This window comes from Bos taurus, chromosome 13 (assembly GCF_002263795.3).
Source record: "Bos taurus isolate L1 Dominette 01449 registration number 42190680 breed Hereford chromosome 13, ARS-UCD2.0, whole genome shotgun sequence".
Lineage (NCBI taxonomy): Eukaryota > Metazoa > Chordata > Mammalia > Artiodactyla > Bovidae > Bos > Bos taurus.
In genome coordinates, this window is record NC_037340.1 from 40,138,646 (window position 1) to 40,158,279 (window position 19,634).

General features: G+C 47.8%; 1 protein-coding gene across 3 annotated transcripts in view; it reads right to left on the minus strand.

The window, feature by feature from the left end:
• Positions 1 to 19,634, minus strand: part of RALGAPA2 (Ral GTPase activating protein catalytic subunit alpha 2) — a 278,035-nt gene that overhangs the window by 238,105 nt on the left and 20,296 nt on the right. For all 3 annotated transcript variants that reach the window (XM_025001044.2, XM_025001043.2, XM_025001040.2), the window contains exons 2-3: positions 13,449 to 13,559; positions 10,972 to 11,024 (exon numbers count right to left, since the gene is read on the minus strand). In XM_025001044.2, the coding sequence (XP_024856812.1) occupies positions 10,972 to 11,024; positions 13,449 to 13,559 (164 nt within the window). The remainder of the gene's footprint in view (positions 1 to 10,971; positions 11,025 to 13,448; positions 13,560 to 19,634) is intronic.

Genomic DNA, 19,634 nt, shown 5'->3' on the forward strand with positions numbered 1-19,634 from the left:
ACAAGATGTGGTTTTGCTCTGAGTAACCCACTGGCTGGAACACCCCCAAGAGGAGTCTTCTTTACACCCGAGGTTCTGACGCAGGAAACCTCAGTCACAACCAAACTTGCCACCCCTTCTTCAATTCAAGCTTCTATTTCCTGGCTAGAAACTGCATTTTTCAGATCTCTTCAAGTTTGATACCAACACAACCAGCTGTTTGTTTTTTCTGTGCCATTTTTCACAGAACAAGAAGAAAAAAAATTTTTTACATCCAGAGAGTTTCCAGGCAGAGAAATAACCACTCCCCCAGGAGATGCTAGCACCTGGTTCCTGTACCCCTAGAACCTACAAGGATTTAAACGCATTTAAACACCCGCTTCCACACAGTTAGAACGTGTCACAGAACCGCAGTCAGCTCACGGCGAGCTCCTCTGCCAAGTTCACCCAGGGAACACCAGGTCTGCAGGAGCAGCTGATGCCAGCAGGCTTTTCAGCCTGTCCTGCATGGCGAGCATCTCACACACTGGGTGTCAGTGTAGCAGCCACCACACTGCATCCAAGCAAAACACGCCACAGAAAAATGACCATCGGATGACAGCAAACGCACGTACAACTGTCTCCTAAACTGATACATGAAGAAACCAACTCGTTCAAACTGTGGTCACCTATGCATTCCAATCAGTTTAAAGGGAGAGAAAAGGGTCTTTGTGTATCTCCTGCTGTTCTAACAGTGACTACAACGTGCTCAAGTTTTAGTGTGACGTTTCCTTATATGTGGTCCTGACGCAGACTCTACCCTCTGCCCTTGCGGGGTTCCTGGGAGCATCTGTGGGTGCTACCTCCGGTGGACCCACTCCTGGAGGTGTCAGCCACCCAGGGCCATGGTGCACACCACGGGAGAGGGCCGCGGCACCCCAGCTGTGGCAGAGGGCCACTGGAGTGTAATTTCACACGGCCGCAGGCTTCTCTAACAGCTTCAGTATCCCCTTCCTCCCAGGTAAACTGAGTAATTTAGTATATTCTGTTGGGTCAGTCCCAAGTTTCTCACCTAGAAGTCACAAGGCATAAGGAAAACTGTAGTCTTGGTATTAAATTTAGAAGTTAAAATGTCCAGTGAAAATGGCTCCTTTCAACTCAGACACTGTCATCTAAGTCAAATTGTTATTAGTAATATGTAAAAAGATTGCTGAATTATAACCACAATTAGAATTCTAGAAGCGATTAGATGTTTACCCTGCTTCCATCTTCCCGTCTGCAGAGATCATAAAGATTTCATGATCAGAAGCAGATACGTGCTCCAGAAACAGAAGACCCGGCCCCGGGTTGCGTTATCTCCCCAACCTCTTGTGCAGGGCCCGGTGCTAGGGAGCGATCACTGAGCTGACTCACGACCCCTGCCGACACTTGAGACCACGGAGAAAGGGCACAGCTGGACCCCAGCCTCCCCTGTAACCCCGCTTGAGGAAGTCTCAGTGGTGTTGGGGAGCAGCTCACACATGGTTGTGACACGCATGTGCCCACCTGCAGTTGCCCCCAAACAAGGGCCCAACATTAATAAAAACAGCAAGCATGACTAACGTTATGAAGAAAACCAGGTCAATTCTACGTCTCTATGATTACAGAGGATGAGATGGCTGGGTGGCATCACTGACTCGATGGACGTGAGTCTGAGTTAACTCTGGGAGTTGGTGATGGACAGGGAGGCCTGGCGTGTTGCGATTCATGGGGTCGCAAAGAGTCGGACACGACTGAGCGACTGAACTGAACTGAACTGATGATTACTTTAAATATACATAATACCCTTATGGTTGCTGAGGGGAAGGGATGGTTGGAGAGTTTGGGAAGGTCATGCACACACTGCTATAATCAGGATGGATGACCACCAAGGACCTATTGTATAGCACATAGAACTCAACTCAATGTTATATGCCAGCCTGGCTGGGAGTGGGTTTAGAGGAGAGTGGACATGCATATGTATGGCTGAGTACCTTCGCTATTCACCTGAAACTACCACAACATTGTCAATCAGCTATACCCCGATACAAAATAAAAAGTTTAAAGTCTGAAATAAATAAATAAGTGAATATACATACCATTGTAACTGGTGTTACAATAAACACCAGTGTCATAACAATGACCCAGTACCCTGGTCATGATAATCCGGGGCATTGACTCCACTGGCCGACTAGAACTCAGGATGGGTTGCAGGGTGGAGAGGAATTTCTGCTGGCTCTGTTCTGTGGGGACCCTGACTTTTCTCAACTGCAATCAGTCATTTAGAATTATGGCAGTGACCAAGGAGCTACACTCAAAGTGGGAATCAGTCTTTTAAGAGAAAAAAAAAAGCAAAAAAAAATCCATAGAAGCATCCAAATATTTGAAATCCTCAACAAGAACTTAGATTTCAAGGAATTAAGAAGAATCTGCTTTTCGTGTTCATTTTATTTCTTCTTGTCCGTTCTCCACTCAATAGCAGGAAACTGGTCCTTACAGGAAAAAGAAATAAAAAGCACTAACAGTGTGAGATACCCTCGGTGTGGAGTGGGGAGCCGCCCAGGAGGGCTGCTGTATGGTGGACAGTCTGGAATAAATAATGACAAATAAAGCGGAGGAGACCAGGGGCTGTGGAAATTCGTTAACTGTGAAAATACAATTCTGTGGCCTTGCTCTGTGTTTTCTGTTCAGAACAGACAATGGCCCGTGACTTAATCCTACCGATCACCTGCCCTGAATGCACAGACCTGGTCGTGATTCAGCCCAAGCACTTCCCCTGAACCTCTGCAGGAGCTTCAAACTGGTCTTCATTTTCAAAGAGTTATAAAGGATACACAGATCCACCAAAAGAAGAATGGTGGGGGTGAGGGAGAGAGGTGGAGAGGAGGCAAACGTGTCAGAATGGCTTATAATCCTATTATAGCCATGATTCTAGTTTCACTTCAGGCAAGTCTTCATTATTAATATCTGAGGTAGAACGGGACTATTAAGTGTGAAAATATATAAATAAATGCATGTATGGTAAATACAGTCAATACTGAACCGGCACAGGGAAAGCAACTGGACAGAGCGAAAACCAGCCCATCGTCTCCTCTTCTCCCGCACAGCCTGGGGCTCTGCATTGGTCCAGCTGACTTATTATCATCTGGAAGCCTACTGAAAGTCCTTTCCCCCTATTTTGAGGAAAGAATTTGAGGCTAAACCCACTATCGATATAAGCTCCCATGGAACACTGAAAAACAAGAGAGCCCAGACTGAATTCCATTAGAGTAAAGAGAGAAAGCCCACTAGGGTCCTGGACTCCCAGCTGGTCATTATGACTCCCAGACACCAGTGTGCCCAGCAAGGCTGCCCAGGAAGGGCCCCTTCGAGCCAGCATCACCCCCACAGATGCCAAGGAGGAGGCTGATGTCCACATCAAAGTCATCCTCGTTAGCGAAGGAAAAACAAAACCTACGGGCCCCAGTAACACCCTGCTCTTCTGTCAGCCCCTGAAGAAGCCTCTGGTCATCCGTGCTCTCCAGGCGACTCACCACTGGCTCTGAGGTCCAGGCTTCTCCCACCAGAACCCCCCACCAACATAGGGGTGGGGAGGACACCAGGCAGCACCCTGGGAGGAAGGACACTGACGCTGTTTTCTTTATCAGGGGGATGGACGGAAGGGGGCAGATGAAATCTGACCTCGTTTGACAGCCCCTGATTTAGAATGTTCATTTCATCTTAACATAAGCACGAAAAGAGAAGAATGAAATTGTTTTCTGACTTTTCAACTCTGCACTGCAGAAGGCCACTTCCCCAATCAAGAGGCAGGGGCATGTTCCCTTCAGCCAAAGCCTCCTTCCAGCAAAACCCTAAACCTGTGGTGAAGTCTGCTCCCCACGAGGAAAGGGAAGGGTCACAGGCTGAGGACTTGACCAGGTGCCTGAGGAAGAAGAAACGAGTCTCCCAGACGAGGCAGCCAGGCTGTACGGGAACACGCCATAGCCTCACAGTCCAAATGGCAGCCACTAACACCCGTGTGGCCACCTAAGTTTAAAACTTACATCAAATAAAACGACATACAATTAAAATTTACGTTGCTCAGTCACGCTAGCCACGTTCCAAGCACAAAGTGGCCCAGTGGTGGCCTAACTGCATATGGAACAGTCCCATCATCCCAGAAAGTTCTGGTGAACAGGGCTGCTCCAGAGAAGAAAGCAACAGGGATGTTTAGAGACTCAAAGGCTAACCAGAGGTAAACGGATTAAATATTAAAACTAAATAGAAGCATGAAGCTAAATTTCAGGCTAAAAAAAGACTTCTCTGCAAACTTCTTATTTTGAAGATGTCTCGTTTGGAGACTTCGGTCAGAACTACTTTATGCGACCCTCAGCTGGTAGAACTGAGGTGCCCCCAGAACTCAGCTGGTCCCACCCCTGCCGCAGAGGCATAGGCTCTAAGACAAAGGAAGGCTCAGGGCCTTGGTCAAGGCCACGCGGCTCGCTGTACCAAAGCCGGATCCAAACCTCGCCAGCCCTTCTGCTACCTTTCTCCTATCTCTTTTGTCCAGGGAGTTTCAAGTGAGGAAAGAAAATACTTTTTTAGCATAAAAATACCACATGATCCCATGGGAGATAAATGGAGAATTTAAGAGGCTTTAATCCAACAACAAATATTATCAAGTGCGAGGCGCTGTGGGGGCCCAAAGGATGCTCTCTCACGGCAGCAGGGCCAGCCCAGGAGCTTCCTGTCTGGTTAGGAAGCTAAGAGAGGGCCACCTGCAGGGAAAACTAGGAACAACCAGCTGGGACAAGCCGGAGTGCATTCTAGGAGCTCACAGAGGACAGTGGGCACCTTCAGCTGCAGATGCCAGGAGAAACGGGGGGGTCTGAACAGAGCCTGAAAAATGGGCCAGATGAAGAGACGCATAATGGACAGGCCCTGAAAAGAGAACTCTGTAAACCAAGAGGCAGGAGGGAAGCTGTGCAGAAAGAGGCCTGGGTGGGGAGGCGTGGCGGGGGGAAGGGGCAGGTGGTGGGAAGCAGGGTGGCAGGTGACAAGCCCAGGGGGGTGACAGCACTTTCACAGAGTGGCCCCGACAGCCAAGCCAGACGGGAGCCTACACAGGAGACCCAGGGATCCCGAGTGTGAGACCAGCTCCGACAACACTTCACAGGAGGTAAAGACCCCATTCAGTCTCTGGGGAGGACAAACACAGGGTTTATTTAGTCTCCTGGGGTAAGCTGGATAAATTCAAAACTAACAGATCCAGGAATCAAATGTCCTGTAGATCTGTGATTGCTAACTGTGTGATATTGGAAAAATAGATGAATAAGTAGCATCTGAGGCCAAAATACAGGTAAGTTTGATATGAAACCTCTTCTGCAGATGTGCATTTTAATTGGGGAGTGGGAGGCTGGGGAAACACCTTGCTGTCAAACAATCCAGACACCCTGTCTCTCTGCTAAAGGAAGGATAATGTATAGCGTGGCAGATAGCTAGAAACGCATCTCTTTAACAACTGTGGCTTCTCGTTTTCTCGATTCCTGGTGCTCTGACGCCTGGAGCCCTACTGGGCTGGCAGAGACTACCCTCCCCAGGGTTAGCGGATTCCTGGATAGTACCTGCCAGCACACCTTCGATATGCAAACCAGTCAAGCCCAAATCCGCACACGGCCACCTCCGTTACTGGGTTCTCACTGCCTGGGACACAATCTCCTGCCCAGATCACCTGGGGACCAGGTCCTGGACAGCCAGGGACCACCCCCATGGCCCACAGCCCATTGACAGGATTCAAATTATCTGACCCTAAATCTGCTCTGCCTGCTCATGACCTTGCCTGGCCCTTTCCTTCCCACAGAAGCCACCTCCATTCCTCTCTCTCCTGCTCTCGTCACCTTGGAGCTTCTCTTCAGGGCCCACCTGATGTCCCACACCTCCTGCTTCTGGCACTGTATGTACTGTAACAACCTCTGCCTTCATGCCAATCATCTTCAGGTCTGTGAGTCTTCCCACACCTGATTAAAACAAATTCCAGGATAAAAACCTCAACTGCTGAATCCAGAAGGATCTCAAAGTCAAGTCAGTTATTTGACCTTGAAAGCCATTCACCAGGTGCCTGACATTCCCACATCAACCCTCCTTTGACCTATGTAGGTAGCCACCTCAAGGGCCACCGTCACTTCTGAGAAGGGCCGTTCAGAATTTCCTGACTCAGAAGGTGGTTACTGGCGCTCTGACGTACCCGTTCTCACCAGGGACTCTTCAGTTTACCACGAAATGTAACACATGCTCCATAAGGGCAGGGATTCTGTCCATCTCACTGCTGTACCTCCAGCATCTAGAAGGGCGCCTGACACATAGTAGATATGTGATAAACACATCTAATGAATGAATGGCCTGCACAAGAATAGGCGTATGCTGGTATCACAGCCCTTGGAGCACAGCTTGATCATTGAGACTCCTAAGTGGTGCACAGCCCGGTGCTGAGTTCAGGAATGGGTTCCAGAGTGAGACCAGAGGTTCAGCCTCTATCTACCACTGGACAGATATGCAACCTTGGGCAAGTCACCTGACACAATGAAGCCCTCATCCTTCCATCCATAAAAAACTGAAAAGACTGTATCTACCTCCAATTTCCTGAAAGGATTAAACAGGAGGCACAATGGAGACTCATGGCATGGGGCCCCACACCATCAACTCCACACGCCCGTTTGAAACACACAGCAATGATAGATGATTTTTTTTTTTGGCTGCACTGGGTCTGTGTTGCTGCACGTGGGCTACTCTGGTTGCAGTGCTTGGGCTTTGCATTGCTGTGACCTCTGTTGTTGCAGAGCACTGGCTCTAGGCATTCAGGCTTCAATATTCATGGCCATGGGCTTAGTTACTCCACCACATGTGAGACCCCCTCAGACCAGGAATTGAACCTGTGTCCCCTGCCTTGGCAGGCAGATTCCTAAACACTGGACTACCAGGGAAGTGCCATGAAATATGTTTTTAGAAGAAGAGTAAAACTAAGGAGTCATAACCTCAATTAGTTGTGAAAAACGTCCCTGTGAACCAGCAACAAGAGAAACTCCAAGTGGTACAGAAGTTTGAAACTAAGGGCAAGGGTGGCTGAGGTCAGCTTCTGAGGGGTACCGTCCTCCACTGAACATAAAGGCAGATGTAACAGTCCGCCGGCTGCCTAAAGGAGACTCAGCCTGGACTGACACCATTGCTTCATCAAGCAGGGTGATGTGGTTGGTGGTTCACTACATTGAAAAAAATGACTGCTTCCTTCCTCAAAGGTTTCCGTCTAGACAGCCCTGACTTACAGAGCAAGCAGTAGCTCCCCTAACAGGCTCCTCTTTCTTGCCTTCTTAACTCCCTTACCGCCGTGCTTTTTTCCAACCTATTTCTTATTTATTGACAATCTTTACACAGTAGCCCTTCTGCAATTTAACACGTCTTAATAATTCCACTTCTTCTGAAGGAAGCCTTTCCCAATTATTTACACCTTGATAAGTATTTACCTTCAAATCCTCATAAACCACCTCTTTTTAAGTGGCACTAACTTGTAGACGGTGGCGACGAAGTTACACAACCCTCAGAACAAACCATGCAAATTATAACCCACCTTCTGAGGATGGAGACAGAGACAACATAAACAAAAACAGAAGTGGTGCAGGTTCATTTTTCACTCATGTTTATGGCACCAGATGAAGGTTTTATGAAGCTGTGAATAAGATATATTTGTTCTCTTACATGAGCAACAAACCCCCTACAGATGGTAATGTATGGGGAGTAACACCCTCCTTAATCTAAACTTTCTGAGCACAAGGAGGAAGTGTTGAAACCAGCCCCCCACCCCAAAGGGGTACAAGGCTACAGGCTCTGATGGGCTTTCCTGTTGTGGGACAGGTCATTTCCACACTTCAGGGACACAGAGAAACCAGCAAGGACTGAAAACACAGCCAGAGAGGAAGCAGGAGGGGAGCAAATGCCAAATCCAAGGAGGACCCAAGGACATCTTCAAGTTCTAGATCTCAAGTCCACTCCAATGTGGGTGTGAGAAACTGAGCCTAGGATGCCAGTAAGGAACCAGGACCCTCAAGTGGAGCCAAAGGGACCCCAAACAAGCACACTCTCAGACCCCAAGCAAAAGCAAAAACAAACCCTTTGAGGAAAAAAAAAAGGATTCAAACAAATTAAATATGCATCCCATGAGTTTTGATCTCAAAGTGGTATCACAAAATGTACAAGAGAAGAAGCTACTCTGAGAGTTTGAAGAAATAACCAATAGCTTTTGACAACCAAAGACAGACTTCAGATAGGAGAATGATCAGATACAGTGTCAAATCTTCTGTTTCAGAAAGTAAAAGATGTCTAATAATGAACAAGGATCAAGAGACAATCAAATGAAACCAGCCACATAGGAATACCAAACCAAAAGAAGTTAAAACATGAAAAGGAAAAAAAAAAGCAAAAACACACAGAGGGACTTCTCTGGTGGTCCACTGGTTAAGACTCCGAGCTTCCAATGCAGGCAGCGTGGGTTTGATCTCTGGGTTAAGTTCCAGGATACGGTGCAGTGAGTTCAAAACTGGTAAAGCTATGGAGACAACTGGCAACATCAACAACGTAACTGGCCCAGGAACTGCTAATGGATGTACAGGACAGTGCTGATTCAAGAGGTTTTGCAAAGGAGACAAGAGCCTTGAAGATGAAGAACATAGTGGCCAGCCATTGGAAGTTGACAAGGACCAACTGAAAGCCATCATGGAAGCTGATCCTGGTACAACTATACGAGGAGATGCCCAGGAACTCAACATCGACTGCTCTATGGTCACTTGGTATTTGAAGCAAACTGAAACGGTGAAAAAGCGCATGAGCTGACCACAAATCCAAAAAAACTGTCATTTTGAAGCATCATCATCTCTCATTCTGTGCAACAGCAATGAACAATTTCTCAGTCAGATTGTGACAGTGAATTTTATACAACAACAACTGATAACCACCTCAGCAGCTGGATGGAAAAGAAGCTCCAAGGCTCTCCCCAAAGCCAAAATTGCACCAAAAAAGGGGTCACGGTCACTGTTGGATGGTCTGATCCACTACAGCTTTCTGAATCCCGGTGAAACCATTACATCTGAGAAGTATACTCAGCAAATCGATCCGATGTGCTGAAAACCGCAAGGCCTGTAATGGGCAACGGTCCACAGAAAGGGCCAAATTCTTCACCACGACAACGCCCAACGCTTCAGAAGTTGAACGAATTGGGCTACAAAGTTTTGCCATATTCACCTGACCTCTCACCAACCAACCACCACTTCTTCAAGCATCTCAACAATTTTTTGCGGGGACAACACTTCCATAACCAGCAGGATGCAGAAAATGCTTCCCAAGAGCGTGTTGAATCCTGAAGCACAGATTTTTATGCTACAAGAATAAACAAACTTATCGCTTGTTGGCAAAAATGTGTTGACTGTAATGGTTCCTATTTTGATTAATAAGGATGTGTTTGAACCTAGTTATAATGATTTAAAACTCTGGGTTCAAAACCGCAATTATTTTTGCACCAACCTTAACACTACAACTACTTCCCCTAATAATAAGCAACAGTTTGGAGATAATGAAGATTAATCCAAAGCAGATAAAACTGAAGGGATTATGAACCTTAAAGGAAGGACTGGGCCATAAGTTTTAAAACTGGGGATAGGACCAAATTTTTTGAATTCTTAGAAAAATAAGCAATTAACCAAATCAGAATTTTTTTACAAAAAATCTGAATAATCATAAAGTAATCTGCAAGGAGATCAAACCAGAGCGGGGATGCGGTCAGGGAGGAGGTACACTGCAGTTTCTGGACCTTAAACTTAGTGGCAGGGTGCGGGTGCGGGGGCAGGTGGCGATGGTGGGTGTGGCAAGCCTGTGAGCTTTATCCTCATGCTTTACCTATGTGTGGTGGGTTCTTTAGCAAATGCATTAACCTTCTACATAAATAATATAAACTAACAGAAGAGTTCAACCGGCAATGGTCAGTAGAAACCTGTTTAAATGACAGACATAATTAAAGCTCCTGTTAAAAACAGCTCCTCTGCGCCAGCTTCATTCACAGCAGGGTAACCACAAGAAACACAGAGAAACACCACAAAACATGCCCTGAATCAATGTCTGGGACTCTGAGGAAGGAGCATGGCCCTCAGAAGAGATGGGTGACCAGTGACGGATTGCCAGCCGCGAACCCGTACCAGGCTGGAGGTTTCTGCATCTGTTTTATTTCACGAACCCAGACAGCCTTCCCCCCCAGCCACCCCTTCAGCCAGCTCTGCAGCAAACACATATACGACTTTCCTCAACAGTCACGAAGCTGGTCTCCCACCAAGCTCAGCACACGTCTTTTCAAAGCATGAATCATTTCTAGACAACCAACAATTAACGTTCAGAACCTATAATCTGGTTCCAGTGTAGTTCTCAAGGCATCAGTAATCTGATCACTTGTCTAATACATCTAGACAAGAAAGACTTTACTCTTAATAGATCAAAAGCCACAGCCATTGTTCCACCTTTGGAGAGAACATATGATCAACACTCGTGAACACAGAGACACATAGGTGGCAACCTCAAAAGCAGTCAGGGAAATATATGTGAAAAACTGCGAGTTTTTACATGTCAATTCGTATATATTAAAAAGAAAAAAATTATCTGCAGAAATTGGTTGGGGAAATTTACAGAAGACTTACGTGGAAGTTTACATATAGATTTATACGACCTTTTTGAAGAGCAATTTGGCAATATCGATGTTTAAAATGTACAAACATTTCCATCTAATAACTTCCCATCTAGATCCCCACAGAGGAAAAATTCTCCCACAAGGGAAAAAAAAAAAATCACAAGAACATTCTTAGCATCTTGTTTGTAAAAGGATACACATGCCCATCATTTTTACTTGTCTTCAAGTAACATTAAAGATCTAAAATACCTTGTTTTTGAGGAGAATCTTAAAAGCTAAATGAATTAATAAAAACTTACTTCAAAAAGAAAGAGAATGGAGTCCAGCTCCTCCCTTTGTGACTTATTATTCCCTGGAATAGATAAAAAAAAGAATTCATTATTATGACAATGTGCCAATTTTAAGATATTAAAAATTAGGTTAAAATTACATTGCTGACCCTGGATCTGAACCCCCACAGCTCTGTGAAGCGGCTGTCACTCATTCACTCAACAAACTCCGAGGATGGCCTCCGTGTCAGGGATTCTTCTGGGATCTGAGGGCCCATGAGTTCACAGGTGTATACCCCTGCCCTGGGGAGGCTTACATGCCGGCAGGAGAAGGCTCTCCAGAAATGAGTGAGGAAACCAAGAAGTAGATGGGAATGCCCCAAAGGGCAGTTTGGGGTTGACTAGGGAAGTTGGGGATACCCTGCTGATAAGGGGATACCTGAGCAAAGACCTCAAAGAGGTGAGGGAGCAGCCACAGGGAGACCCGGGGTATGGAAATGGGGGGGTGGCTATGTTTCAGGTGGAGGGACTGGACAGTGCAGGGTCCCCGTTGGGGAGCAGGTCTGCATGGGGAGGATACAACGAGGAGGTCCTTGTGTCTGGAGCGAGGGGAAGAGTCATGGGGATGAGGCGGGTGGGCAGGCAGGGCGTGAGGCCACTGGAGGGTCTGCAGCGTGGAGCTCATGACCGACAGACACAGAGGGTACCAAAGCAACCCTCCAGCTGGTCTTTCCCAGAGACTTTGGCGGGGGTGGGGTGGGGTCGCGTGGACGGTGTGGCAGGGAGGCCAGTTCTGAGGTGGCTGTGGTAACCCAGGTGAGGACAACGGGAGGAGGCCAGGAGGAGAGGTCAGGAGGAGAAGCCGGGGGGAGAGGCTGGCGATTCTGGATACGTTTTGAAGGCAGAACCAACAACGCAGGTTTGGCTGAATAACTGGAGGGCTGAAGGGATCACAAGATGATTTTGTTATTCCTAGCAAGCATTTTCCTTTCTTCTTTTGTTTTGGTAACTTCCTCCCCTGGGCTCCAGTCAACACACAGACTGTACTAAAAGCAAGAAACTGTAAAGCCTCTCCCTCTTTTCATCGGTCCTTCGTCGTGACTCTGCAGGAGATACAAGGCAACAGAGTGGCCGAGTCTTCTCCCCATCAAGAAGGGTCTATTTCTCTCCAGCCCCAGAATCCGAGAGGTCACGTGACCTGCTCCAACCATGGTGACGATAGCAGACGTGAGGTGAGCTCAAAACGCCGTACTCGCCAGCAGGTCATGGAGCCCTGAGGCCACAAGTGCAGGAGCCCAAGGAACCCTGCCAGCTGGGCAAGAGGGCCCACGTGAAGGACGATTAAGGCGCCCTGGGCAGCAGCTTCACAATCAGGACATGTGTGAATGAGGCTACTCGCCACTAGCCAGTCAGAGGCAGGAGCCAACCCAAACCAGAGGAACTGCCCAACAGATTCAGAAAAATCACAAATTAAATGACTAGTGGTTATTTGACGGCACTCAGTGTTGGGATGGTTTGTTGTGCAATTTGTTACGCAGCACAAACTGACTGATAGTCTTGAACCACCAAATTTTCCTACAGGATAGAGGGAAGAAAAGGAGAACAGGGATGGAGGAAGGGCCTATTAAAAAATGAGGTTTGTAGATTGTAATGTTGTTTTCTTAGATACCAGGTTTTAATTTTTTTTCTTTGTTATTTTAATTGAATATATTATCACACTACTATGAAGTGGAACAGAGCTAGGGGCAAGATAAAAATCACATCATTCCATATTTGAGATATCTACCAATTTGGCAGAAAAAAAATTTAAGTTCAAGATGTGTACCAATTTATAAATCACGAGGGGGAAAAGCTAAGAAATTCATTTAAAAAGAATAGGTGCTGGCATTCTGGGCCCAGGTCCACGTGTGCCCTGACGTAACAGAGGCTGGAGCAGTATCCCCTGAAGGGCCTAAGTGGCAGCTGTGTGGCCTCCATGCTCCTCTCTATGGCCTCTTCTTTCCATGTGACCCTGTCTCAGCCCACCGCAACGCCCCCCACCAACCTCTGGAATGGAACTCACACTTTCTGTGGTTTTCCTTCTATTTTTATAGATATATATTTGTGTGTATGTGCAGAGTCTTAGTTGCAGCATGTGCGTTCTGGTTCCCTGCTGCTGCTGCTAAGTCGCTTCCCGAGCAGGGATCAAATCCAGGCCCCCAGCATTGGGAGTGCAGAGTCTTAGCCACTGGGGCAACCAGGGGAAGTCCCCTTCCGTGGATCTCTTGTCTTTCTATTTTCCCCTTGGCTGTTTGTTGTTCAGTTAACGTCTGTACGAGAGAAAGTTCAAGGGAAAGACGCAACCGCTGTGAGTTCACAGCTCTGCTAAGTGTTTGGAAAGAGAGGAAGCTTAAAGGCATGTAACTTGTAGCACGTGACACACACAACCTCCAAGAACTTCCTGTATTTTTATTAAAAAAAAAAACAGAACTTTGTATATCAAAAAAAAAATTTGTAGAAATTCTTACCTTTTAATTTCAAACTATTTTCCAGTGTTATAAAATTTTCATAGAAGATGAAATATATCTGAGAATAGTTGGTCTCAAAAAACTGCTTAAGATCACTGGCATCCACATTGTCTGAAAAGAAAAAGTTCCCATTTACAACCATAAACTTACATGATCATCAGCATTCATGAACAATCTTTTCAGAAACAAAGGAATGCAAAAACCAGTCATGTCTCCTTATAAGACAAAACAACGCAGTAAAGTACATTTCCGTCCACTTCTTTCTCCACTTAAGGGGAGCTCTGAGGTGACCTGGGGCGTGTCCCCTCCCCAACCCCCAGACCTCAAGGTCACAGCCAAGGTCACAACTGCTATACAGCAGCTGGAAGGCCAGGGTTAGTGAGGGTCCTGGGAGGGACAAGATGATTTCCAGTTGGGGTGGGGAAGTAAAAGGTGAGATGGTTTAGACCCAGACCAGGAGGCTTCCAGGTGGCACTAGAGGTAAAGAACCCACCTGCCAATGCAGGAGACATTAAGAGACTCAGGTCAATCCTTGGGTCAGGAAGATCCCCTAGAGTAGGAAATGGCAACCCACCCCAGCATTCTTGCCTGGAGAATCCCATGGGCAGAGGAGCCTGGCAGGCTACACAGTCCATGGGGTCGCAGAGTCAGACACAACCGAGTGACTTAGCACACATAAAGAAGGATGAGTCTAACTCTGCCAGGAGTGCCCCACGGCCCAGTCTCTCCTCCCTCCCTCCAGCTACCACATCAGGCCCTCCCAACCTGCCCATATCCACCCAGGCCACTGGTCACCGCATCCCTCCGTTTCTACTTGACCCATCCGGCCCCCGCATGGACACAGTAGGTCCTGTGTTCCTAGCATCATTCCAGCTGTGTGTCTCCCATGTGTTTAGTGTTGATAAACCAGGGCTGCAGGTAGATTGACTTAACGTGCAGAGAATTCAGCCCAGGAATATGTTGCCCCCACCCCACCCTGGCCCCTGCAGGGGCCAAGCCAACAATACAGCCAGCATCCCTTTCGGCTCAGGTCAGAAAAGTCACCCACTGTCAACACACCTCTGCACAGGTTCCTCAGGAAACAAGGTTGTTTGTGCCCTTCCAGCAGTGTCCTGACAAGGTGTCAGCTCTTTGGGCATTCTTATAATTCGACAAGATTACTCAAGGGGGAAAAAAAAAAAAACATGTTGCTATTCAATCTATAACAGAGTCCTATCAGCTTTGGGGTCCTAAGTCTATGAATATGTGAGAACATATACCCACTGCCATGTCTGCATTCTATAAAGTTAACATTCACACCGATGAATCTAAAGAGCTGTTTTCCTCTGGTAACTACATAGCCCCTTTCATGGAAAAATCTGCACTGGTTCTTTGAAACAATGTCCCTAAGATGTTGGAAAGATCATAGGAACGGCCAAGTTCACATTCCCTTTCTTGTCTGAAAATCACAGGGAGCACAGAGCAGTGCAAGTTCCCGATAACTCACAAGTTTACCTGCGTGCCAGCAGGTAACGACACCAGGATCCTTAATCCACACAAGCACTACCGTTCTCATGAGTGACACAGCCTTGCTGTGGAGTTCTCCAGTGCCTTCCTCGAGTGTGCCAGTTCCAAGGGCTTTGTTAAACATTTACTCCAACAACAACTGCTCAGAGGGCCTCTGAAACCTCCCCAGCCCCCAGGCCAGGTCAGGGCCTCCGCTCTGCAGCCCACCATCCTCTTCCTCCTGGTCACAGACTGTGTCACACTGCGCTCGATTTCCTGGTGCAACCCCGGGCTCAATTCTGATGGAATGATCTCCTCCATTAGAGACACTGCCCACCTCACAGACCCCTAGGTGGTCTCAGCACCATTATGTGCCCTGCAGGGAGCACAAATATTTAGCTCAATATTTTCTTGAATGCACTAAATGAGACAAACAGCCTCTAATACACAATCACGGGGCAGTGACCACAACGTGTAAGCCATCAAATCTCATGCGGACACGAAAGAGGCAGCCTGACCCTTGGGTTATCAGGAATGAAACGTCACCCCTCTGCGGAGGGGGTCCCTCCTGCTCTGCAGTCTCAGATCTCATGGTCCGCTGCCGGCTCCAGGGAGAGTCCGGAGGCTTCTCCCCTCACCTTCTGCTCTTCCCGCAGCTGCTCGAGCTGAACCCCAATCCCCATCCTGAGTCCTCCCAGCTGCTTCCCAGCCCGCCTCTAGGGTGTTGGGTCCTCCACCACCCTGCCAGGCATTGAGCCCCTATCCCCACCCAGGAGTCCCTGCTTCCCTGCTTCCTCTCCGTGGTCCCCTCTCCATGCTGCAGTCAATAGGATAACAGAATAAACCAAATCAGTAGCACTGAAAATAAAACCCAACCCTTTACCACTACTCCACAGCCTTTCCTCTGCTCAAGGGCAAGTCCACCCGACGCCACACTCTCCATGTTGCCCTGCACTCTGGCCGCCACAGCTTCTTTCCATCTCCCGAGCTTCCCACACGTGTTCCCCACCCCCAATCTTCATCCAGCTCATTCCTTCCTATCCTTCAGCGCTAAGGCCGTGCTCAACCTCTGCAGGGAAACCTCAGGGGTCCCTGTGGGCCACAGGTCACCTGCCTTCTCCAGCATGGAGTCTGGTGGGCAGCCAGCCATGAGTGGACTGAAGCTGCAAGACGCACAGAGAGGTTGTGGGCCACCAAGAGTCCATCTTCCCTGGGTTCCCCTGGTCCCTCAGAAACACGCCAGGGTCACCGACCTGAGCACAGCGGCTCCTTGTCAAAGCTGAGGGCCTCACACAGACAGGAACACCCTCCAGAAGCCAGAGCCCAGCCACCTCCTCCCCACCACTCCCTGCCTGTTCTGTTGATGAGGGGCGGCCAGATGGAGCTTGACGTCCTCACAAGACACTGTGATGCCCTCAAGGTCACTCCACACACAGCGAAACCAAGAGCATAACATCAGTAACTACGCGCTTTTTTTTACCCCGGTGAGGACTCCTTGGAGGTCTGGGAGTCCCCCTCACATGATCCCTCACCATGGTACACCTCATCAGTCAAGACTGATTCATTCCTTTCTACCCTTATTCCACTCCACTAGAATGGAAGCCTCAGACAGGCAGGAATGCCATCCGCCTGGGATTTGGTTACCACTGTATTCCCAGACCCAGGAACAGAGCGGGGTGCCCGACAGGCACTCAACACATATTTGTCAAATGAACAAAAAAATTAATGCCACATTTTTTTTTAATCTCTAGTCTTCAAAATTCAGAACGATTCCCTTAGCTGTCTTATTCTTTTTATAAAACACAAGACTCATGAGATGACTATTTAGAAAGCACAGATCTTGGAGAAGGTGGCCTCAGGTATGGGGAGTTAGTGCCCGGTGGCAGGGCACACAGATAAGATCACAGAGCTGCCTTTTTTTTTTTTTAATAATTTTTAAAATTTATTTGGCTGCACCAGGTCTTAGTTGGGGCACACAGGACCCTCAGTTGTGGCACATGGGATCCAGTTCCATGACCAGGGAGTGAATCCGGGTCCCCTGCACTGGGAGAGCAGACTCTTAGCCACTGGACCACCAGGACAGTCTGCTTTTTAACTTCAAGATGCATAGATATTATAATAAGAGGACTGTTCAGGGGAAAAAAAATGACCATAGACTTCCTTTAGAAAGATGCTCTTCACCTGCTTGTTCACACACGACTGGGCCCCTCCCCCTGCAAACTAGGCCTGTGTCAAGTGCTAGAAAATTTGAACAGAATAAGGGGCAGGGGCCCCCCAGAGCCAGGGACACAATCAAGTAGCAGAAATGACACCGGGATCAAAGTCCAGGCCGGGCCTCAAAGCAGGGAGTGAAGGCCAACTGGGAAGGTTGGAACTACTAATAATACTGTATATTCACTCTTTAAAATACACTTTCATGGATTTACTATATTTGACCCTAACCACAACCCTGTACTTGCTCCTTGGAAGAAAAGCTACAACAAACCTAGTCAGCGTAATAAAAATCAAAGACATCACTTTGCCAACAAAAGTCCATATAATCAAAGCTATGGCTTTTCTAGTAGTCATATATGGATGTAAGAGTTAGATCATAAAGAAGGCTGAGCACCGAAGAATTGATGCTTTTGAACTGCAGGTGCTGGAGAAGACTCTTGAGAGTCCCCTGGACAGCAAGGAGATCAAACCAGCCAATCCTAAAGGAAATCAACCCTGAATATTCATTGGAAGGACTGATCCTGAAGCTGAAGCTCCAATACTCTGGCCACCTGATACAAAGAATTGACTCACTGGAAAAAAGCCCTGATGCTGAGAAAGATTGAGGGCAGGAGGAAAAGAGGGAGACACAGGATGAGATGGTAGGATGGCATCATCAACTCAAGGGACATGAGTTTGAGCAAACCCTAGGAGATGGTAAAGGATAGGGAAGCCTGGCATGCTGCAGTCCATGGGGTCACAAAGGGTGGGACACAACTTAGTGACTGAACAACAACAACCCCATGAGGGAGATGAGGGAGGCGTGGTCAAGTAAAAAAAAAAAAAAAGAAAACCTTCAGATTCTGGATCACCCGTAACCTGCCCAAGGTACCAGGCCAGTCAGAAACGTGGGGAAGACTCCCCTCTGGGGCTCCAGACGGAACGTGAGCTGCACAAAGGCCTTGGAGACACGTGGGAATAAGTCAAACCCAGAAATCGCATCAGGAACATAGAGAAATGTCATCTCCTTGGGGAAGGGATAGACAGGAGAGCAGATGGAGAGAAGCAGGAGGGAGAGAAGACCCTAAGACATGGGGGGAGAGCGTGGCCCTGAGAATGGGCACTGCTTGGCTCCCCGGGAGGGACCTCAGCAACCTCCCCACCGCCTTGTGGAGCCAGTAAGGAAGCGGGAAAGAGGAGAAGACCCGGTATGTCTGACACGAACGCTAGCATGTGGCCTTGTTGGCCTCACAAAGCCCAGGCAAGTGCATTCACACTGACCACAGAGGAGCAACCAGCGGACAGCTTCACAGAGCTGGGGGTCATTCCGGGATTCGTAAAGAAACCTCCTTTAATTTCTCATTCTCCTTGACCATCATCCAACAGCCAATTAACTGTGTCTATTATATTCCCATTATATCTGAAAAATAATCTAAATTCCACACCAAAGCTACCCTCCCCTGTCCAGCTAAGCCTCCTGCTTACAATTATTTCCCCATATTTAGTTGGAAGACAGTAGCAAAGCTAGAGCGCAAAAACCTTTGGAGCAGGCAGGCCACCTGGTTTCAAGTACAAAAGCCACAGGACCTGGGCAAGTTACTTAAACACGCTGTTCCTCAAATTCCTCACCTGAGAAATGGGGGCCAACAATAGTTCCTGTGTGATAAAATGAACACAGGTAAGGTGCCTCTAAACGCAGAGTCAGCATTATTTAAATAAATGTTAGTTGTCTTACAATTGCCTAGCTCCAGGCAAAGGCCACCTAACCAGCCAAGAACAACCCAGCTTCACCTATGAAGTCATAAAACTCAATGACTCGTGAAACTCAACCACTTAATGAGAACTTTGGTAAGGGACAGCACTTCATCCCAGTTCAGCAGCAGATGCTCCAAAGCCAGGGGGATTATCCCTCCACTTCCTCCTACATATGGTCCTTTTCAGTAGCAATCTTACTCCTTTTAGGATCTGATCACTATAACCCAGATCACTAAAACCAGCTTCAGCACACCCAGAAGCACCAAGGGAAGAGGGAACACTCTTCTCAGACTCAGGGGCCCTGGTGGACACTGTCAAAGAGGAAGGATGGGCTCAGAACAGCTCCTCCCAAGTAGGGAGTGACCCCCGATCCTCCAGCCCTCCCTCCCCCACCTGCCCCAGGGCTCAGAGCCACTTCAGAGCTGCCCACAAGGCAGCGTGTGGATGCAGACGGTGTCATTCACTCACATTCCCTAGATGCTGGCACCCAAATACGATGCTCAACATCACACGCTGGTGAGAGGGAAGGGGACTGAGTGGATGTTGAAAAAAACTCAGGGTGGATGTGGCGACTTCATAAAACATAATTCAGGAACAATGAGAACAAGGAAAATTAAGTCAGACACGAGACAGGAAACACCGACCGGGATGAACATCATGAGTAATGTGCCCTTACATAAGGGCTAATGAGAGCCTACTGATTTCAACCTTTTCACAGCTGCCTAGGTGTCTGCCTTCTCTCCCTCTCCCCGT